Source organism: Punica granatum, chromosome 5, assembly GCF_007655135.1.
Source record: "Punica granatum isolate Tunisia-2019 chromosome 5, ASM765513v2, whole genome shotgun sequence".
Taxonomy (NCBI): domain Eukaryota; kingdom Viridiplantae; phylum Streptophyta; class Magnoliopsida; order Myrtales; family Lythraceae; genus Punica; species Punica granatum.
The window spans coordinates 10,950,963-10,976,056 of NC_045131.1; the positions used below are offsets into that span (position 1 = coordinate 10,950,963).

General features: G+C 36.0%; 1 protein-coding gene across 1 annotated transcript; it reads left to right on the forward strand.

Moving 5' to 3' along the window:
* The first annotated feature begins 22,456 nt into the window (after positions 1-22,456).
* Positions 22,457-24,130, forward strand: LOC116207061 (putative UDP-rhamnose:rhamnosyltransferase 1). Its single transcript, XM_031539921.1, has one exon. It carries the CDS (start codon positions 22,566-22,568, stop codon positions 23,964-23,966), a length of 1,401 nt encoding a protein of 466 aa, XP_031395781.1. The 5' UTR covers positions 22,457-22,565; the 3' UTR covers positions 23,967-24,130.
* The last annotated feature ends 964 nt before the right edge of the window (positions 24,131-25,094 follow it).

Sequence of the window (25,094 nt, forward strand, 5' to 3'; positions counted from 1 at the left end):
CAAGAATTTGGTTTGTTATGAACTTTTTACGTATAAATCAATGACACTATGTAGTTGTGTAGTTTTATCGAATCTCCAATTTAATTGTGTTAGCTTGATTACATGTGACTCATTGACATCGGATCTATCAAAATGTGGTAGTAATTTTGCATGGATCATGGGGCTGTGTTGAAAAACACCATTACCAATGTACAAGGTGTTAACACCACAAAACTTATCCAATTAATATTCGATTTTTTTTCCTTTTTGGATTACAAAGGAAGGTTTCTGAACCAAAAAGAGAATAAATATATTCCACCAAAAAAATGAGTAAATATGAAAGAAAAAAATAGAAATATAAAAAATTTCATCGATGAGAATCGGTTCTCAAACCTTATTTAATTTCCGATATTCATCCATAAATTTTCCAGGCTGGGTTTTCAATTTTCCTACTTTATTAATTACAAAAAGTCATGAAACAGCCCACCCTATATTAGCAATTGTCCCGGGGCCCACCGCAGGTTCGAAACCCTTGGCCTTTTTCCGGTGTCAAAATTTGCTCATCTGTTCGACACATATTTCATGTATTTTATTTTATGTCTTAAAGGATCTCTTCTTAAAGGTGCTTTCTCGCCTTCCCCGCATCGGTCGATCTGGTGCAATGCGTTCATATCCGTCTTTTGACATGCCACCTTCGACTTAAGTCAGGATATGCTAATATAGTTGGGCAATGCCGCTCATGTTCTTTCTTGCTAGCTCGATCTCAATATATATGTATACATTCATTGAACATAACATTTGATCCTCTATATTGCAAGAATTGCGATGGTGGAAAACTATATATATTATTGTTATGGTCACTTTGAGTAAAAACAACACATTATAAAATTAAGATATATATATATATATATATATATATATACACTCTTGTCATCTACATAGAATATCTTTTACAATATTTAAATTTAATATTGTAAGCTTCCATGCATATAATATTAATAATTAGTAAACATATATAAAAATATGATAATTGATTTCTTACTTGTATTTTTCTCTACTATTATTATAGGATACCTCCAACTTCCTGATATGCATGAACTCATCAAATCAAGGCTGGTCCAAATAGTGGCACAACTCCGACCAAAAAAAAATAGTGGCACAACGCGATCGAATAAATTAAAGATGAATATGCTGGATTTATATATATATATGCATAAACATTATTACCTCATATATAATACATAAAAAAATGATATATAAAGGTTTAATTTAAATCGTGATTCTTATCAGAAAGTTCTATAAAGTATTCAGAAAGAATATCGCGGATTTGAAACACCATGATCCACTTTAGGAGAAGAATTAAAATGGTCAAAAGAACAATATTCTTATTAATTATTAAATAAATCAATAGGGAATCCGTCCACTTTACTCAATTCTTTTGCTTCTCTTTTACTTTTCTAGTTGTAATCAAGCAAAGCTTCTACCCCCTTTCCATGTCCTTCACAACTTCTGGAAATTCATCATAGCAGGGAACATTAATGTACTTTCATTTTTATTCTCATTTTACTCTATATATATAATGATTTTTCAAAAAGCGTTTAAGATTATATCTAATCAATAGATATAGATGACTCCAAAATAAATAATACAATAATTTTTTATTAACTAAGAAGAGAATAACACATAGTTCTAATTTTTGAAATTAAAAATTTAAAAGACATGACATATCTCTCGTTAACTTAGTTGCGACTATTATTGAGTGTCTATCACCACCGGTCGTATTTTTCCCTAAGAATTATGATTAGGAAAATTTGCCCTTACATTGCCCCTTCGTATTTATAGCTATCTATAATTTTCGCCCTACATTGCCCAAAAATTTCCCTACATTTTGAATACTTTAACAAATAATATATGCGGCTTATTGTTTTGCCCCCAATGAAATAAAATTAATTCTGACTCCATCTTTGGTATCAGCAACGGAAAAAGGTGTTTTTATAGATTTGATCTCAAACAGAGTATAATCCTTTTTTTTTTTTTCCAAAAAGCGTTTAAGATTAAATTTACTTAATAAAGGTCACAAATAGTTCTGTCACTAGAACTGAACCTGAAAGCTGATTTAGATATCATGCGAGCATTTGTGTCACCATATTGCATTCCTTTTCTTATAAACAACTTTATTTATATCTGCACGATTCAGAAATCCATGTTTCAATCAGTGAGCTGTTCTCATGACCCTTTGATTAATCTCCCACATGAAGATAAAGGGGACCAACTAACGGAAAAATAGGAAAAAAGGGACATCCAGATACTTTCTTGGTTGGTGATTGTTTTAGCTAGATTTTAATTCAACACCACATAATGTATGTTGCGAAAATGACGTTACGAGTGCGCAAATGGTTTTGAACCCCCTAAGCCAACTAACAATATCACATGATTGGGACAACAATTTCAAGACAAAAGAACAATATCATGGCTGGTCCAAATGAAACAAGAGAATCCAACCACGTCATAATCCTTCTTATGATCCATCATCTTTAGATCTTGCGATAGCACATCAACCGTTAAATGTTTTAAATTATAACATATGTTAGATAAGATTACATCTGAATCATGAACTGAAACACATCATCTTATTACAAATCAGATAGGATCTGAATCCTGAAACATTACTATGCAAGAATAGGAACGATGTTAGGACTCATTGTTTATAGCAACTGACGGAAGAAAACAACAATGAAGATCTATCAAGCAAAGCGATCGCTGGCTGCGAATTGTACCAAAATCCTTGCAAAGTCGACATTGCCATGAGGACCAACACTGTAAAAAGCCAACCCACCCCCCCTATACTTCGCCTTCAAAGCTGAGAAAAAAAAAAGATTAATTAGCACAGGGAAGAATTACACCTATTGTGATTGGGCTCTTCCGAATTTGTGGTAATGCAGGAGGCGCGCCGGACACGAGCTTCCTCTTCAGAGCATGCAAGGATGCTATGTATGTTGGGAATTGGTGTATGCCCTAGATGCAATCTATCATCAGTTCTGTAATATGACATGTATTTCATTATATTACGAGGCATATCTGTTATTGTGTAAATTGCGCTAAATATGATTTTACACAATAATGTCCTTGGAATAGTAGGTTCAATAGGCATCAAGTGTGACTTGATTGTGAGATCCTATAATTACTGAACATTATTCCTAAATGTCCATAGTCAAAGTATTATCGTTAATTAGGACAACGATAATACGGTTAGATTAGTGTAAGTGTTGATTGATGATCAAATCTCATAGGTCATGGATATGGAGATATCAAATCACACCACATGTATACATTAAGAGTAATGTGTATAGGACTGATCCGCCATGAGATTGCTACATGGGTTGTTACGTGACTGTCATTAGCATATCTCAAAGTGACTATAGTGTAATGGTCCTTTGACTTGAGGTCACCATAGATTCCTACATGTAATGTCATATACTTTGATACTGTCAAACGCCACTGTAACAGGATGGTTATAAAGACAGTTATTGGGTATACCACAGAGCATGGAGAGGAATGTGAGTGATCAAGATAGGATTTGTCCCTCCTACGAAACGGGAGCGATATCTCACGGCCACTTGGTGGTTAAGTCTAAAAGTGTATGCATACCCAAATGAGTCGATATAATGATATCGAGCTCATTTGTTCTGATAGACTTACCCGGTAAACCAAGAAAAAGAGATATTGAGCCATACAAGGATGTCATCGACCATGCCTTGGGCTCAATAGAGATATAGAGGACAAAGGGATTATATTACACGGTAATGGAGGTCACAAGGTTCGTCGAGAAATTGACTTTCCGATTACTTGAGTAACAGTGATGCATTGCTAGATGCCACTCACTGTTTGTAATATTGAAATAGAGATTTTGATATTACTGTCAACGTAATTGGGAACCTACAGGGTCACACACTACGACTAAATTGACGAGATATTTTGAAACAATAAAATCATCTAATAAAGATTAGATGATTTATGGTGCGACTAATTAATCGGATATTTAATGAGATTAAATTTGTCGATTAATTAGACTCGATTTATTAGATTAAATGGACCAAATTGATGCAAGATTAATACGGTGACACATGGGCCATACATATGTCTACATTTATACATACACATGGGCTAATTAAATGATGCCATTTACCTATACACATGGGCCATACATATGTCTACATTTATACATACACATGGGCTAATTAAATGATGCCATTTACCTAGACACATGTCATGTAGGGAGCCCATGTAATTCTAATCCCACATCGGTGGGATTTGAATTTTCTTCCCTTCCTGTTTGTTATATAAAGGGTACAGAATATATATATATATAATATAGATGAGATATATATGTATGCATGTGTTTGTGTACGTTTACATACACAAATATATAAGATATACATGTATGTATATAAATGGGCATAATTGAGTTGAATTGTTTAACTCATTAGGTCCAATTAAGTCTAATAAATTTCGAGAGTCGCACCAGTGTTTCTTTCGAGTGTTGGTCGCTAGCACCGCCGATCTCGAAGACTCGTCGACAAAGTCGGTGTGGATTCCAGTAGAGGCGTCACGCGTGGGACGCTCGGTCGACAACTTTAAATATTCCAGGTACGTTTTTATTTACTCTTATTCTTCTAGTAGGTCTTGGAATTAGTTTCACGGGTAGGAAATTTTGAATTTCTGTTCCTTTTTCGCTTCCGTTGCGCCCCGTGGAACTAGCAATTGGTATCAGAGACTAGCTAGTTAGAATCTGAGTAGATAATAGCATAAAATATGATTTTATGCTTGGTACTGGTATGATTATGTTTGATATTTGCGGTGCATGACTGTTAGACATGGACAATGTCCTAGTTGTGTTAGTATAATAGTTATACGTGTGGACTATTATGTAATGGTTACATAATAATGTATGGTGAGATCGATTAAATGTTAATAAAATCCCTCAAAATATTAAGTCCATATCCTTCCACCGTGTAACGCTCGTCAAGACCAAGATCGATGAGTGTGTAGACCTTGCCTTCGCAGGATGCCCTTATCTATCCTAGTAAGACGTTGTGTTTACCAGTGGATCGGACTTAACTGAGCAAGCCTAATAGGATTAGGAGTTCAGAGGCATGTAGTTGGGCATCGATCTATAAGATAGATTTGAATAAGGAGTTATTCACTCAACTAATCAAGAGTTGCATGTGATGCAATTGGGAAAGTGAGTTCCCTACCTAAATAGCAAGTTCTGGGTGAATCAGCCCTCGCTGACTCAGAGCTTGGTGAGATATGGATCTTGAGCTACTATGAGAATGGTATTCTCTGAATCAATGTTGAGGGTCATTGATTTGATATAAATAGTGGGAGCAATATTTATAAAGTCCTCATTAAATATTGTTGTGTCATAATACTTATTTTGTATATTTCTATGGTAGTTACCATGGCAGGGAGCACTTCTAGTACTTTCTGTTTGCGATCCGTCCTTGATAAGGACAAACTGTCAGGGAATAATTTCCTTGGTTGGTATCGAAACTTGAGAATTGTTCTCACCCAAGAAAAGAAGCTATATGTCTTAGAGCAACCTCTTCTTGCGCCACCGCCTGACGATGCCCCCCAAGCTGAGAAAGATGCTTATAGTAAGCATCATGATGATGCCGTAAACGTCGGATGTCTCATGTTAGTCACCATGGACTCGGAGCTTCAGAAGCAACACGAGAACATGAAGGCGTACGATATGATCGTGCATCTCAGGCAGCTCTATCAAGAGCAGGCCCGACATGAGAGATTCGAGATCTCTAAAGCACTTTTTCAGGCAAGGTTGATTGAGGGTAGCCCGGTGGGTCTTCATGTACTCAAGATGATTGGGTACGTTGAGACTCTGGGAAGACTGGGATTTCCTCTTGGTCAAGAGTTGGCCACAGATTTAGTCCTACAGTCGCTGCCCAGCAGTTATAGTCAGTTCATTATGAGCTATAATATGAATGACTACAATAAACCATTGCCTGAACTGCTTAGCATGTTGAGAACAGCTGAGCATGATATCAGCAAGGGGACGTCCGTTCTAATGGTCCAAGGGACCAAAAGAAAGGGCAAGAGCAAGAGTAAAGGCAAGAAGGCTAAAGGTGCATCCAATTTTGACTTGGGTGCGTTGAAGCCTAAAGCCAAGGTGGCGAAGAATGATTACTGCTTCCATTGTGGCAACACTGGACATTGGAAGCGGAATTGTAAGATATACCTGGAAGAGTTGAAGAAGAAGAAGGGAAGTGAGACTTCCACTTCAGGTATCCATGTTATAGAGATTAATGTATCTACTACTTCTACATCTTGGGTATTAGATACCGGATGTGGTGCTCATATTTGTGGAAATATGCAGGACCTAAAGGACAGTAGATCGTTGACAAAGGGCGAGGTGGACCTACGAGTTGGAAATGGAGCAAGAGTTGCTACATTAACTGTAGGGACTTATCACCTAGTTTTGCCTACTGGGCTTGTATTAGATCTTAACGACTGTTATTATGTACCTGCTATTAGTAGAAACATAATATCTGTTTCTTGTTTGGACAAGAAGGGATTTTGTTTCACTATAAAGAACAAGTGTTGTTCTATGTACATGAATGATGTATATTATGGCAGTGCACATTTAAGTAATGGTCTGTATGTTCTTGATCTAGATACGCCTATTTATAATGTGGAAACCAAACGGCTCAAATCTAATGATTCGAACCCGACTTACCTCTGGCATTGTCGTTTAGGCCATATTAGCGAGAATCGCATCTCTAGACTCCATAAGGATGGATTACTGGACTCGTTTGATTTAGAATCGATCGAGACATGCGAACCTTGCTTAATGGGGAAAATGACTAAGGCCCCTTTTACCGGAAAAGGTGAGCGAGCTAGTGATCTTTTGGCTCTCATACATACCGATGTATGTGGACCAGTGAACAAGCTTGCTAGAGGTGGGTATCTATACTTTATTACATTTACTGATGATTTCAGTAGATTTGGATATGTGTTTTTGATGAAACACAAATCTGAATCCTTTGAAAAGTTCAAAGAATTTAAGAATGAAGTGGAGAATCAGTTGGGTAAGAGCATTAAAGTTCTTCGATCAGATCGAGGAGGTAAATATTTGAGCTATGAGTTCGCTGACTATCTTAAACAGTGTGGGATTTTATCTCAACTGACTCCACCTGGAACACCACAATGGAATGGTGTAGCTGAGAGGAGGAATCGAACTTTATTAGATATGGTTCGATCTTTGATGAGTCATGCAAACTTACCTGACTCCTTCTGGGATATGCTCTACAGACAGCTGCTCTCATATTAAACAATGCTCCGTCGAAATCAGTTGAAAGGACACCATATGAGATGTGGTATGGGAAACGTCCCAAGATGTCTTTTCTAAAGATATGGGGTTGCGAAGCTTATGTGAAGAGATTGTCTTCGGATAAGCTTGGCCCTAAATCGGACAAATGTTACTTCGTGGGGTATCCTAAGGAAACTCGAGGATACTATTTCTATAAGCCCATCGAGGGCAAAGTGTTTGTCGCTCGAACTGCGGTATTTCTTGAGAAAGAGTTTCTCTTCAAAGGAACTAGTGGGAGGAAATTAGAACTTGGGGAAGTTCTACCATAAAATGACATTGACCAATCGACGGGCAATGTTGCAGAACAAGTATCACAAGTTGTTGTGGCACAATCTTCTACACAGGTGACACAGGAGCCTCGTAGGTCTAGTAGGATACGTCATGAGCCCGAGAGATATGGATTTCTCGTGACTCAAGACAATGACGTATTGCTCATAGATAATGATGAGCCTACAACCTATGTGGAAGCCGTAATAGGCCCAGACTCTGAGAAATGGCTGGAGGCCATGAGATCTGAGATGGAGTCCATGTACACTAACCAAGTATGGACTTTGGTTGATCCACCTGAAGGGGCAAAACCCATTGGGTGTAAGTGGGTCTTCAAGAAGAAGACTGACATGGACGGTAATGTGATTACCTTTAAGGGCCGACTTGTGGCAAAAGGTTTCAGACAAGTTCATGGTGTTGACTATGACGAAACCTTTTCCCCGGTAGCTATGCTTAAATCCATCAGGATCTTACTTGCAATTGCAGCTTATTATGATTATGAGATCTGGCAAATGGATGTCAAAACTGCTTTCCTGAACGGGAAGCTCCTCGAGGATGTGTTTATGACACAACCTGAGGGTTTTGTCGATCCACATTGTGCCGGAAAGGTTTGTAAGCTACAACGGTCTATTTATGGACTGAAGCAAGCTTCTAGGAGCTGGAATCTTCGTTTTGATGATGCAATCAAAGAGTTTGGCTTCATCAAGAATGAAGATGAACCCTGTGTTTACAAGAAGGTTAGTGGGAGCATAGTAATCTTCCTGGTGTTATATGTAGATGACATACTTCTGATCGGGAATGACATTCCTTCCTTACAGTCTGTGAAGACTTGGTTGGGAAGGTGTTTCTCTATGAAGGACTTAGGCGAAGCTACCTACGTGCTAGGTATCAGGATCTATAGAGATAGATCCAGGAGACTGCTTGGCTTAAGTCAGAGTGCATACATAGATAAAGTGCTTCGGCGATTTAGCATGCAGGATTCTAAGAAAGGGTCGCTGCCTATGTTACATGGCATAAGCCTTTCGAAGGCTCAGTGTCCTTCTACTCGAGAGGAGAGGGACCGCATGAATAGGATTCCATATGCGTCAGCTGTTGGATCCATCATGTATGCTATGTTATGCACTCGATCAGATGTCTCGTATGCTTTGAGTATGACGAGTCGATACCAATCAGATCCAGGTGAAAGACACTGGATTGCAGTAAAGAACATCCTTAAGTACTTACGAAGGACTAAGGAGATGTTTTTGGTATATGGAGGCGAAGAAGAGCTCGTTGTAAGAGGTTACACCGATGCTAGCTTCCAGACCGATAAGGACGACAGTAGATCGCAGTCAGGGTATGTGTTCTGCCTGAATGGAGGTGCTGTGAGTTGGAAGAGTTCCAAACAGGAGACAGTAGCCGACTCTACCACAGAGGCCGAGTATATTGCTGCCTCTAACGCTGCAAAAGAGGCCGTTTGGATTAAGAAGTTCATAAAAGAACTTGCTGTGGTTCCTAGCATCGTAGACCCAGTGGATCTCTATTGTGACAACAATGGAGCCATTGCGCAAGCTAAGGAACCCAGGTCTCACCAACGATCCAAACATATACTCAGGCGCTTCCATCTCATTCGCGAGATCATCGACAGAGGAGATGTGAAGATATGCAAAATACCAACAGATGAGAATCTCGCAGATCCACTTACGAAGCCTCTTGTGCAGCGCAAGCACGAGGCTCACACTAGATCTATTGGCATTAGACAGATGCCAGATTGGCTCTAGTGCAAGTGGGAGATTGTTGGGAATTGGTGTATGCCCTAGATGCAATCTATCATCAGTTCTGTAATATGACATGTATTTCATTATATTACGAGGCATATCTGTTATTGTGTAAATTGCGCTAAATATGATTTTACACAATAATGTCCTTGGAATAGTAGGTTCAATAGGCATCAAGTGTGACTTGATTGTGAGATCCTATAATTACTGAACATTATTCCTAAATGTCCATAGTCAAAGTATTATCGTTAATTAGGACAACGATAATACGGTTAGATTAGTGTAAGTGTTGATTGATGATCAAATCTCATAGGTCATGGATATGGAGATATCAAATCACACCACATGTATACATTAAGAGTAATGTGTATAGGACTGATCCGCCATGAGATTGCTACATGGGTTGTTACGTGACTGTCATTAGCATATCTCAAAGTGACTATAGTGTAATGGTCCTTTGACTTGAGGTCACCATAGATTCCTACATGTAATGTCATATACTTTGATACTGTCAAACGCCACTGTAACAGGATGGTTATAAAGACAGTTATTGGGTATACCACAGAGCATGGAGAGGAATGTGAGTGATCAAGATAGGATTTGTCCCTCCTACGAAACGGGAGCGATATCTCACGGCCACTTGGTGGTTAAGTCTAAAAGTGTATGCATACCCAAATGAGTCGATATAATGATATCGAGCTCATTTGTTCTGATAGACTTACCCGGTAAACCAAGAAAAAGAGATATTGAGCCATACAAGGATGTCATCGACCATGCCTTGGGCTCAATAGAGATATAGAGGACAAAGGGATTATATTACACGGTAATGGAGGTCACAAGGTTCGTCGAGAAATTGACTTTCCGATTACTTGAGTAACAGTGATGCATTGCTAGATGCCACTCACTGTTTGTAATATTGAAATAGAGATTTTGATATTACTGTCAACGTAATTGGGAACCTACAGGGTCACACACTACGACTAAATTGACGAGATATTTTGAAACAATAAAATCATCTAATAAAGATTAGATGATTTATGGTGCGACTAATTAATCGGATATTTAATGAGATTAAATTTGTCGATTAATTAGACTCGATTTATTAGATTAAATGGACCAAATTGATGCAAGATTAATACGGTGACACATGGGCCATACATATGTCTACATTTATACATACACATGGGCTAATTAAATGATGCCATTTACCTATACACATGGGCCATACATATGTCTACATTTATACATACACATGGGCTAATTAAATGATGCCATTTACCTAGACACATGTCATGTAGGGAGCCCATGTAATTCTAATCCCACATCGGTGGGATTTGAATTTTCTTCCCTTCCTGTTTGTTATATAAAGGGTACAGAATATATATATATATATAATATAGATGAGATATATATGTATGCATGTGTTTGTGTACGTTTACATACACAAATATATAAGATATACATGTATGTATATAAATGGGCATAATTGAGTTGAATTGTTTAACTCATTAGGTCCAATTAAGTCTAATAAATTTCGAGAGTCGCACCAGTGTTTCTTTCGAGTGTTGGTCGCTAGCACCGCCGATCTCGAAGACTCGTCGACAAAGTCGGTGTGGATTCCAGTAGAGGCGTCACGCGTGGGACGCTCGGTCGACAACTTTAAATATTCCAGGTACGTTTTTATTTACTCTTATTCTTCTAGTAGGTCTTGGAATTAGTTTCACGGGTAGGAAATTTTGAATTTCTGTTCCTTTTTCGCTTCCGTTGCGCCCCGTGGAACTAGCAATGTATGGGAACAGCGACCACTTTCTCCTACAGCCTGGCCTATGTCCTCTCTGATCTAGAAACAGGCACGCCGAACCGTCCAGGCCTTGACTCCTACACGAGGTCACCGTACCAGGAAGCTGTGGCCTATGGTCATGCGTCTTGCAATTCGCAGATTTCATACCCAGACTGTGCGTCCTGCATCAGTTATCCGTTAAAGGGAAATTGCTCGAAGCTTGTCCTGGCACGATTGGGGCATAAGTGCTCCAAGATTGTAGAATGAGATACGAGCGGTAACCATTTACAGACTAAGCAAGTGGGTAATTTGTTGTTAGTTGTATGCCTTGGAACCGTTATATGTTTTTTTGGATAATTCCTCTTTATGACAACTAATTGTTTTGTTATTCATAATTTGTGTATGTTTATCAGAATAAGTCCAGAAGATTCTTGGTAAATGTTTCATTCTCAAGGAGTTGAGAATATGAGTGATGGAGCAATCTAGTGTAAGTTTTTTAAAAACAGTTTACGATTGCATGAGCCTTAATTTGGCATTATCATTCCGGAAGATCATCACATCTATCCGTATCCATGATAATATGCGATACTAATGATAATTGAATAACGAGTCTCATGCTATACAATATTAGATGTTGAGATAGACATGTGAAAATTTATGTGATAAGTAGATTGAACACGGCGCATGGATAATGTAAGCATGGTATTTCAATAATGTCAACGAAACATTATCTAGATTATATTAGTGCATATAACATTTAGACCTAAGATGGCATTGTTACCTTGTGCGTAGGTGGCTAAAGTTTGCTACTATTTATATACTTATGCCTAGCATGGTATCTAACTGGTGGCTTTAGTTAGTTGTGTATGGAGGCATGTAACCAGTCAAAAAGGGATTCATTAACCTGTATGAACATGGAAAATGTCTTATGGATATGAGGTTGATTCTTGATCAAAAAAATCCTTGGCCAAGATAGTTGGATTTAAATAGAAAGGAGTTTCTAGTTTAAGTCCTAATGATCAAAGAATGGAAACCCAAAGACTCCAGAAAGTTAGCTATAGGATTTGACATTAACCATGACCCTAATTTGATTGGGATCTTGTAATGAAGGGATTTGAGTGCATGTATAATCATTGGTTCATCAGAATGTCTTAATCGAACATTCATCATTACTTGGGTAGTCATGACATGTTGTGCTAGACGTTACCCATGACTTATGAGAGCTAGGGGCATTTTGGAAATTTTACCTTCTGGTGCTAAAAACAGTTTCCGGTAATGTCAAAGAAGTTAATATTATAATATCATTGCTAATTAATGGTGAACCTAGCTAGTCACACATAAAAGAGCTCGTTTAAGCCAAAAAGTAATTGATTCTAATTAAGACATTTAATAAGGAATCAATTATCGAATTAGACTTGCAACTTAATTGCAGGGCTGCTAGCACATCCTGAAATCCAATCCAAAATTGAGGTGGATCCTAATGAGGAATATTTATATGAGATATAAATAGAGATTTTCTTATTTGGAAAGCTACCACAAAGAGAAAATCTATATATCAAAGCAATCTCAAGGACAATTCGGTTATTCTCTTTTGGACTAAAGTTAGGTCTTGGCTATTACAAGGATGTGTTTGCAATATTAATTAATTGAGAATTGATTAATGTTGAAAAGTTAGGTCTTATGCTTAATTATGCAATATATATAAAGATATATGTGGCTAAGATTGACTCTATGCTCTTGTATGTATCTAAGACCTGTAAGTATTTAATAGTAGAGCCTCAAGGAGGCCAACGTGAAAGAGAGAACACCAAAATCGAACTTGTTTTGGTTTTTTGGATTGTCTCAAGACCACCTCATCGCATCTCCTTCTATCCGAGCTTTCTTGTGCTGCTGCGGGGCAAGGCATGCATCAGCTAGGAAGCATGGAGATGTGCTCCTTGGTGAAAGTTGAGTCCGCGTGGACAAGCTAGGGGCCGAGCAACTGATCCGCTCTACACCGACATCTACGGGACTCTTGCTTCAAGAGGTAATCTTTGATGAAGACTTTCTCATAGATGTTAAGCCACATTATTTAAATCGATGGAGGGTGATATTACAATCCCGAGATTGGATTCTGGATTCAATTCTTGCATGTTTAATCGATGAAATTTTTGTTTTATCAATTTTATAGCTTCCGTTATGCTTATGCTTGTTTAATCTTTCATTTGAATGTTCAGGTCTTCGTCATTGACACGGTTGTTCTCCCCAATCATTTCATTTATGGCATGTTTGATAGCAAGGAAAGGAGTTGACGAGGAATATAATTTATAAGGAATTGAATTAGTAAAGAATAAATGTGGCAAAAAATAAAGGCGTTTCCGTAGTTTGGTAGCATGGAATGAAAGTATGGAATATGTAGAGAATGAAAGATTCAAAGACCAAAATGACCTCAGACATTATAACTTTTTTTACAAAATATTAAATATAATATTAAAAAATCAGCAACACTGCCATAAATATCAGCCATGAGATATATTATAATGTTGTATTAATTAAAAATAGGAAAACACGAACTACAATGATAATGCCTTATTGCACCAAACTGAATGCTGCTTCTGGATCGGGCCGGAATTGAGTCTTCACCAGGAAAGCCCATCCTGACATTAAGGGCATGTTTGGTTCGCAGTATCAGAATAGACAGGGTATAGAATAGACAGGGTATAGAATAGACATGGAATAGAATAAAAATTTTGATGAAATTTTTGTGTTTGGTTGGAGGGAATAGGATGACAGAGATTTAAAAATTCTGATGTTTGGTTGGATTGAATGAGAAATGGAAAAGAATAGAAATATGGTGAAATGACAAGAATGCCCTTGATGCTAAATTTAATGGGTTTTATAAGATAAATAAATAACTTTAATAGTAATATTTTTTTAATTAAAAACATTTTAAATAATTCTAAAGTAAAATATTTTAAAAATTAATTAATTTTAAAACATTTTTGTAATTAATGTTTAATTAAATAATTATGCATATTTAATACATTTATTAAGAAAAAATTAAAAAAATTAATTAATTAAAAAATTTTAAAATTTAATTAATTTTAAAACATTTTTTGTAATTAATGTTTAATTAAATAATTATGCATATTAAATAATTTTATTAAGGAAAAAATTTTAAAAATTAATTAGTTAAAAAAATTTAAAAATTAAACATTTTTTGTAATTAATGTTTAATTAAATAATTATGCATATTAAATACTTTTATTAAGAAAAAATTTTAAAAAATAAATAATTAAAAAATTTTAAAATTTAAACATTTTTTGTAATTAATGTTTAATTAAATAATTATGCATATTAAATATGTTTATTAAGAAAAAATTTTAAAATTTAATTAATTTTAAAACATTTTTGTAATTAATATTTAATTAAATACTTATGCATATTAAATTCTTTTATTAAGGAAAAAATTTTAAAAATTAATTAATTAAAAAAATTTAAAAATTAAACATTTTTTGTAATTAATGTTTAATTAAATAATTATGCATGTTAAATACTTTTAATTAAATAGAACGATGGCACGTTTTGAAATTAAGTTAAAATGATGAGGGCATTTTAGTCTTTTCATTATCTATTCCGGATGCCCCTTGCCCAAGCCGGATCTTCATGTGAGGCTCCCCCAATCCGGATGAAAGCCGGATTTTGGGCCCATCCGGAATAGGTTCTTCCCAAATCATGCGAACCAAACGTCGGATTACCTATTCCGTGCGGAATAGTTAATCCGTTCCTGATCAAATCCGCTGAACCAAACATGCCCTAATTGCTTACCAAACTAAGGAGTGGGCTTCCCGTACGGAACCCGTCCGGATTCGGAAAGTCCATTCCATGCTACCAAATGGGTCATTAGTTTCGAGAAATCATATGAAGAATAAATTGTTCAAGCTTGCGAGGAGCGGGATGCCGTTTGTCCTCTTCCGGTCAAGCAATTCTAAATTAGGAATCATGTATCTATATATATATTTACAGTAAAATAGACTACACCAGTAATAAATGTCCGTGATAAATGTTTTTAATATTGTGAAAAACTAAATTTTCATAAATTAAATGTTATTCTAAATAAAATAAATATAATAATAGTATAATAATTTTAAAAATACAATGAACAAGTCATTACAAACACGCCAAAAAAAAGGCAAAACAATTTTTTATTTTAATTGCACTGGACTTGAGGACAACTCTTATACAAACACTGCAGATGAAATTATAGTCAATTTGTGTATAAATAATATATATATCTATATATAATTGGCCAAAAAAATATAAACACTACAAAAAAAATTAATTGATTATATGTAGGATTTTCATAAAAAAAATATGTCCAATAGGAAACTTATGACAATAATATGAACATAAGCTCATAAATAGAACAAAAATAAAACTTAAACATAAGTATGTCATAAGGACTCTTTAAATAAAAAGGGCGAAACCAATTTTTATTTTAATTACTAAACTTGATATATATGGCATATTAATATTTTAAATTAATTTAAATATATGATGCGTATTAATTGAAACAATTAGTTTCAAATTATTATTAAATTGACTAATTTATTCTCATTTTTAACAAAAAATATTGAAAATTATTATTTGAAATTTAAAATTAAAATTAATAACTATTATTTTTAATTAGGAATTGGGGTTTCAAAACATAAATAATTACGAGGAAAAATGATACAAAAATATATGAAAAGGAACCTGTAGAACGCGTCGGCCAAAAGCACTAATTTTAATGTATTTTCTAGTGCTGTAGTCTGACAATTAATTTGAGTTTTAAGTGTTATGTTACTTAACGTTATCTGTCCATCCACTTAAATATCAAGTCCATCGTGCTGTCCAAAATATATGAATGAATAATTATTCCAATAATCCGTGTTCTAGGAATTTTGTTTCTTCCTGACCAATCGAAAACCATAGCTGGAGTGGGATGATAAAACTACAGAGCAGCTGGGAGCAATCGCCTAAGCAGCATCGCTAATGATCTTCCCTAAATTATATATAGATTTATGTTTACACTTCATAAATCAAGGCCCTTAATTATAAGTTAATCTACCCATTAAGGAGGAAAACACAAACCCTGAAAAACGCACTTACTAAGAGGAGGAATAACCAATTTGTTCTCTCCGAATAGTAATGTCTCTCACAATTTTAAATTCGAACTTTTCTTTCGGTATAATATATTCAAATTATATTTAACCTGAATATTTCGGTTACAAAAGGAGGCCTTTGTTTTTAGTACATTGTAATGGAAATTCTAATAGCTAATAAAGAGCCAAGTAATCTTAATGAGTATCAAACCTAGAACTTCTTGGTTAACAGGTGAAAGTGTGCATCGTCACGTTACCCGCTTTGATACTAGTGATATATATTGTGAAAGATAAGTTTACTGTTTTTTAAGAAAATATAATATTTGAATATTTCATAATTTCCTTTATAAGATTTTTGTATTGAACTTATTTTAATTATGTTCAGTATTTTCATATTATTAACGTTTTTGTTGTTCTCATTTTTCCATGAATGGAAACTCTCATGCAGGTCTGAGCTGCCAAATTTACTCGTTTTCTTTTGGAATTAGTGATACAGTAGATCAGATCTCCAACACGAGATTAGCACTAGTGAGTGTCTCGGCCTTCGCAATGACGAACATTTGTGAAATAGAGTCTCATATTAGTGACGGCCACACCTTTTTTTTTTTTTGGGTGAATGATGGCCACCAAAAAAAAAAAGTCTAGTGGTCGAGCTCCAACCTGAAAGGCCAAAGTCCGAAGAGCAAACTCACAGAGGAGCAAGTCCGAAGCTGAAGAAAGGACATCACGGGCGGCCGAGAGCTTTCAATGGCTCGATGGTCAGGAGCCGAAGTCCGAAGTCTTCGTCGGATTCAGGAGCGAGTGCAGATGCACGAAGGAGCAAGTCCTTGAGATAGCCGATGGGCTTGAGCTCTCAGGCCTTCCCTTCCTTTGGGCCATTAGGAAGCGCATTCGGGCAGCCCACAATGATGAATAATGCCAAGAAGAATATTGTCTTAATAGATACTAGGGAACGTGCCCGCACTTTGCCGCCTGTAAAAGAGTTCTTAAACTAATTTTTCAAATATATGTAATACTAAGAAATTTGTATACCCGCTTATTTATATGTGATTATAATATCTTAAAATAATAGATTTGAAAAGTTTATGAATCTTCTCGGATAAAGGGAAAAACTATTACTTGTCATTCAAAAAGTATGTGTATAATTAGTATATTTCCTTACGAAAGATACAATATGAAGGAAGAAGTATCAGTTTGTGAATGTAAATTTGTTTAAAAAATATAGGGTATACCTATAATTATCAAAAAAAGGTAAAATAGATAAAATAAAGTAAACCACATCGTTTTAAATCCTGTAGTGATCATGGAAAAAACCAGAAATGTTGATAACCATAAGGCGAAAAACATGATGTCATATTTACTTGTGAACGCTAAATGTTCACTTCCATAGGTGAAATTATTTTTATATATGGTCTCGTAAAAAATAAAGGGAAGAACTTGCATATAATAATGAAAAATCTAAATAAAAAAAGGCAAAAAATAGTTTTTAGAAATAACTGGCCCTATCATAATGATCAAATTATTTGACTTGACGGGTTAATCAAGTTACACTACTACCATGTTAGGCCGGGCCTAAAAACAATGGATATTAAAGGAAGTTTAAATAAAAGGAAGAGACTTCTAATAAGGGGAAATTGTTCCCCACTTGCAACCTAAAATTGAAAAAAAATATTGCATATATGTTAATGTATATCTAGTATTTTTAATATGGAATTTCTTTTGAATTTTTTGAATAAAAGTTGAGGAATTTATTTTTGAAAATAAGTGATCTGACTATACAATCGGGTTATTCGGCATAAAAGGCCAACCGAATAACATAATAACTTATTCAAGTCGCATTATGCAAAATTCTATAGTGATTGAGGAAAAAAAAAGAGAAAAAATAGTACACTAGGTAGGCAAAAAACGTGATGTTATATTTCCTAATAAATGCTAGAGGTGTGCTTGGATAAGTTTGCTTTTAACTATAATGATCGGATCTTTACACTTGACTGATCAACCAGGTTACATTGTTACCTTGCTGACCTGGATTTAAAACACAAAACAAAAGAAGGAAAAAAAAAAAGACACCTAGGAGACAAAAAATATTCCATACTCGCTGCCTAAAATTTGGGAAAAAAGTATTGCATATATATATATTGTACGTGTAATACGAAATTTCTTCTATTTTTTCAAAATAAAAATTAGGGAAAATATTTTTTTGGAAATAAGTGTTCTTACTATAACGATTGGATCATTTGACATAACGGTTAGACCATATTATATGGTACTTTATTCGGGTAGGATTTGAAAAATAAATGGAGAAATTTTTAAAAAAATTGGATATTTGAAAAGTAAAAAAAGGAGTTAATCACGTATAAAGGCACGACCTTTGTTTGAATCTTTAATTCTAACACAACGTTTCAGAAATTGCACAGAAATGCACGACCTTTCAGTTTAGTCTCAAATCTAGAACGACTTTTGCTTGAATTCCCAATTCTAGCACGACCTTACGTTTTAGTTTAAAATCTTGCACGACCTTAAAAAAAAAGTTTTGAATATTTAAAAGTGAAAATAAGAAGGGGAGTGGGAAACATATATTTTTGTAGAAATAAATGATTCAACTATAACGATTGGATCAATTTTCATAAAGAAGTTAAAAGAACTTATCCGGTTATCTGATATCGTATTGAGATCGGATTTTAAATTTTAAAAAATGTTTTGAAAAATTAAAGGTACAAAAGAAAAAAAAGAGAGAGGGGGGAGTGGGAAAAAAAATCCCACTCGCCACCAAATCTCTCTTACGGACAACGAAGAGCGAAGCATGCTGTGTATATATATATATATAGAGAGAGTTCGGTGATTTTCTGATTATTTGAATCGAATGAATGTCTTTTTAGCTTGGGAGAGGACGTTGAGTTCTTACCAATATAGTTGGATAGAATAGAATTTAGCAGCTGAGGGGAAGCATCGTTGCAGTGTGAGAGCAAGTTATTTGTTATTTATGAATCCGAAACTCAAACATGGGTTTTGCACCGGCAGAGCACATTGTGCATAAATTCTATTCGGTACTTACATGAATGCTTCTGCTGCAGTAGAGGTGGAATTTTGGTTATGATAATGAGGGTGGCAATTAGGGAGATTGCAATTTCTTTATAATTAATCTCTCCATTTCTTCAAACTTGATATGTTGGGAGAGCAATAGGGGATAAAATAAGATAAGGGTTCTCAAAAGTTAAAATTCTAAAAGATGAGAATATCATGGGCAATCTGATCTTGTATTGTTGTCGTTAAAAATTAGTCACCAATAACGTGAAAAGGAAAATCGATATTAAAATTAGACTCACTCTACATGTAAGAGTAATCAAGCAAAATTGTGCAATTTTGTTGAGTTTCCACATATTATATAATACTGTTTTTGCTTAATTTGTTATGTGTAACTCATTGGCACATTGGGATCTATCACAGCGTGAGTGCAAGAAATTTTGTTAATTTAGGTTTGGTGTTGTTATTCTTGAAACTCATATAAAGAAAACATCGAATTCTTGTAGTTGCTTTGTCAAGTTATTTCTTAAAGGTTACAATATAATGAAGTGTCCATTCATGGAAAAAAGGGGATTCCCGATTAAAGCCTTTTAATTTAGAGGAAATGGTTTAGGAGTGTTATCCAATTGCTTAATAAGCTTTGGAAGGGTTTGTGGGCTGACCATTTCCTTATTAAGACAAGTTGGACATTACTTGTATCATACATGCATTTAAGTGTATTTATCATAGAATTTTCCGCTAGGATATGATTCAGTAGGAGTTTTTTTTTTGTCAAATCTTCTAATTCGTCATCTTCGGTTCAAGTAAAAGAAAAGAAATCTCACTTATTTAATTTTTTTTGGGTGGAATTATGGGTATTATCAATCCAAAAATTTACACTAATCCCATCTGGTATTGATTTTTCCTTTTTTTCAAAGGTTTCTTTCCTCCTATTAGATTCTCATATAGTTGATGGGCGAAGTCGTTTCCCATCATGCAATATAATATGCTAAAGCTTCTATACGTTTTTTTCGTCTGGATCTTGGTATTCAGAAGCCCAATCAAGCTCCGACTAATTCAGTCTAGCCGAGTCGATTTATTAAAAGGTAAAATTTTCACAGCGTGAATTTTCTGCATTTAGAAGGATTCGAACCCGACCTATTATTTAAGCGAAACAAGCGTCGAATTACTTGAAACAATCTACATTAGTCCTCTCTACATTTTTTTCAACAATAAGATATTGTCAACATATGTTGCTTCTGGAAAACACACATGTGCGTATATATATGACAATGAATTATCGCCCAACGTTATCACTTTAACCCCTTTTCTGAATGCATAGATTCGATTCCCTTTCATTGGTCAATAACTAATTAATTCTTTTTATGAAATTATGAGGAGTCGTCAGTCGTTATTTGCGGAATATTAGCGGAAAGTAATCCCCATTAAGATTCACCCATGTTACTAAATATCATGCTCGTGAATCGTGATTTGATCAATAATTAATTATTCTGAAATTGGTCTCCGAAGAAAACCTTTTATGGTATATATTTAAAAAATCAAGTCCGTCACCAAAAAATAGGATGTGATGTTGTTTCACACGACCTCGGCTGATAATTTAACATTTTCAAATTTTTATCAATACCCTATATTAAAATTTTTATTTCCTTGTATTCCCCATAGATTTTCCATGTAATCGAAAAGGGGTCTACGATGGCCCCGAGGGAGATGGAGAGACAAGTCAATGAATTGCTCTGGGAAAATTTCCTGTATCGGAAATCAGATGGCGCCGCCCTAATTGAAGGTTTGCTGCCATAACTCTGTTACATATGAATATAAATGGACCTAGAGAAGAAAAATGTGCACTTGAAGTCACACTATTAGGACGTCTCCATCTCTGGAGGTTTTCTACTCACCTTACAGCACAATATTTTTTTTTTTGGGTGTGGATTCAGGTATTCGAAAGTTGAATGATCTTTCGATTAATTCAGTCGAGGTCGGCCCACTAAGGAGTAAAACTCTTTAAACGTGAATTTTCTTCATTCTCAAAACTCGAATACAAGAGCTTACTTAAGAAAAATGAGTGCCAAACCCCTTCAACTAATCCACATCAGTACCCATAGCGCAATTTAGATACTCAATTCGTATATACATACATACATACATACATACATATATATATATATATATCTGTATGTATATATATTGACATGCTATTTACGAGCTCCTCAGTCTCTCCAGTTTGTAATACGGTGTCGAATTCATTATCCAGAAGTAATCTTAACCCATCTAACATTTATTTCCTCTGGTAATTGAAAACTCTCTCGACTATTGATGTGCTATACTGTGAGATGGAGTAAGATGCGATCATCATAAGAAACTCCACGCTGGCCGGATTATTTTGTTTAATTTGGACCAAACAATGACATGGTATTGTCGTATGTCGTATTTCTTTTTGTCTCGCAGTTGTTAGTTACATCCATATGATATTGCTAATCGGCTAAATTGTCCAGATTAATAGTCCAAAACTAACAATTGCCCGCTTATGACGTCATTTTCGCAATACATTATGTATTGTTGAATTAAATTCTAGCCGAAACAATTACCCACCCAGAAGATAGTATTTGAATAATTGGGAACTAATCAAAGTGACATGAAAACTGCTTACTTTTCTAATTGGTGCTTTTTCTTCTTTCTTTTCAAATAAAGGGTTTTGTTATATTAAGTACTAAATGAAGTTCCTATCATAGCAAGATCTTATGTACTCTTGGGATCAAATCGCATAATTTTTGGCAAGCAACGAAACAACTGAGGACGCCCTGTAATCCCGAATCAATTGTGCAAGGTGAAGATTTGTATATATAAAGTCTTACAATCTCATTAACAGTGAACACTTTTGAGTGATGAGCCGTGATTGTAACATGCACCTTTCAAACATGAAAAGTCGAGTATAGTGCAATTGTCCGTTGTGTTGCAGAAATGGTTTGGGTACAACACAATACTATGTGAGCCTGTCGTTTCCTTTTTGCCCTCACTTGGGAGGGCAAGTTGGGTGGTTAATGTCAATATTTTATATTGTCTGACATAATTTGTCATAATTTTAAGCAATTAGTCTTTCTATGAGCATATTTAATATATATCGACGCATTCCTTGACCTAATCATCGTTAAAGGCATCTCAAGAGCCGCTCCTCCGCCTCTAAGTTCTTTCACACTATTCTGTCTCGGTGCCCATACTGCTCTGAAAACAAAAGAGAGACTGAGGGAAACATGGCGAGAAATCTCCATGTTGTGATGCTTCCATGGTCTGCCTTCGGGCACATCATACCGTTCTTTCAGCTGTCGATTTCTTTAGCAAGGAACGGGGTCCGAGTCTCCTTTGTTTCAACTCCACGAAACATTCAGAGACTCCCAGAACTCCCTCCAGACGTATCTTCACTTGTTGATCTTGTGGAACTTCCTCTGCCCCAGTTAGACGAAAATCCTTTGCCCGAAGGTGCCGAGGCCACGGTCGACATCTCGTTCGGGGAAATCCAGTATCTGAAGATCGCGTATGATCAGCTAAAGCAGCCCTTCGAGCAGCTTATTATCAGTAAGTGTCCTGACTGGATATTCATCGACCTTATACCGCACTGGGTGATCGAAATTGCACAAAGGAATGAGATCCCCATTGCCTTCTTCTCTGCGTACTCTGCTGCTGCATTGGTTTTCGTTGGCCCACCATATAGCCTCTTCGATGATGGCGTGAAGAGGCTAAGGCCGTCTAGTGAGAGTGCGACAGTGCAGCCTCCATGGGTGGACTTCCCGTCCTCCGTGGCTTTTCGAGGCTATGAAGCGCCCCATTTCTATGCGGGAGCCTATGGGATGAATGCATCGGGAATATCTGATGTTTGCCGGCTCGGCAAAATACTTCAATCCTGCGATCTCGTGGCTTTTCGGAGCTGCACGGAATATGAAGGTCGGTACATAGAATTGTATGAAAAACTGCTCCATAAGAAGGTAATACCAGTGGGCCTGCTGCCACCTGAAAGGCCCAATGAGGGGGCGTCACGGGCCGAGAGCTTTCAATGGCTCGACGGTCAGGAGCCGAAGTCCGTGGTCTTCGTAGGATTCGGGAGCGAGTGCAAGCTCACGAAGGAGCAGGTCCACGAGATAGCCCATGGGCTTGAGCTATCGGGCCTTCCCTTCCTCTGGGCCCTCAGGAGGCCCATTTGGGCGGCCCACGAAGACGATGTCCTTCCGGAAGGGTTCGTCAGGAGGACATGCTCTAGGGGGATGGTGTGCATGGGGTGGGTCCCGCAGATGGAGATCTTGGCCCACCCATCAATTGGTGGCTCCCTGTTTCACTCCGGATGGGGCTCTGTGATAGAGACCCTTCAGTTCGGACACTGCCTCGTGCTTTTGCCTCTCATCGTGGATCAACCGCTTAATGCGAGGTTGTTAGCCGAGAAAGGTTTAGCCGTTGAAGTCGAGAGGAAGGAAGACGGGTCTTTCACCGGAAACGAAATCGCGTGCGCTATCAGACTTGCTATGGTGTCTGAGGAAGGGAAAGAGTTGAGGGCTAACGCGAGAGCTGCTGCGAAAATATTCGGAGATTATGAGCTGCACCGACAATATGCTACTAAATTTGTGGAGTACCTAAAGGGTAACATTAGGAAGAAGTTACATTGATATTGGATGGGCAAAGGTTCATGTCCGGTCAGCGGCTAAAGCCCACAGGCACAAACAAAGCACGAATTTTCTGGCGCAATTTGTTTCCGTATTTCCCATGTGCAGTCTGCAACCATCTCACACATATTTGCAGTGTGTAGCCAATTCTAAGGGTCTTTTGTTTCTTTCGTTTTTTTTTTAAATTTTACAAAAAAGCCCATCGCGGAATATAAATCATAAATAGCTAATAAATAGGTCCAAATAATTTTACTATAAATTTTAAATTTGAAACCTCTTAATTATTAAGCGAGACAGTGCGTCACAACTCTCACCCCTCTCTTAATCAATTATGAGTTTCCTAATAGCGTGTACGAAGTCATTTTCTAGCCGGCCCATTTCCGTACATATAATTTATGACGAAATTGATTATCTCTTTTAATCAATTATGACCTTCCTAATATAGTGTACGAAATCATTTTCAAGCTGGCCCATTTCCGTACATATAATTGATGATGAAATTGATTACCGATCCGCTTAGGTAGTTGTTGGATGGTCGGCAATAATTTAAGGGCTCATTTGGCTCGTGCCATAGAAACGAAAATGGAATGAGGTGGAATGGGACAAAATCGGAAATGGAATGACAAGTTTTCATTTTTATTTGGTTTAATAAGGAATTGGAATTCAAGTCTATTCGCTTCTATTTGGTTCTCTGCCTACAAAATTGGAATCAAATTTCAATATTTGATTTTTTGTAATATTTCAAAGTGAATAATTTACACAAGTATTCATGCGGCTAAATAGTTATCCATATATCATATATAAAAATAAAGTAAATTTTAAAATGTACCAAATTCATTCAATAATATGATATTAAGAAAAAAAAGTAAAACAAAGGTTCAGCTGAACTTCATAAAAACACGACAATAATTCGTAATTGTTTGAAATATATAAACAAATTAAATAAAGTGCGATATTGTGGTTCGATATTTGTTGATTAAAAAAAATCCTTTTATTCATTGACCAATCACAAGATTTCGTTTCATTATTAAATTAATTTTTTTCGCAAAATTTTACTAGAAAAGACAAATAAATTAATTTTGAGTCCAATTCCTCATTCCCTGGGGGACCCCGGGAATGGATGATTCCACT

Excerpts from the sequence above, each read along its gene's own strand:
- LOC116207061 (XM_031539921.1), top strand. The coding sequence starts at position 22,566 with ATGGCGAGAAATCTCCATGTTGTGATGCTTCCATGGTCTGCCTTCGGG.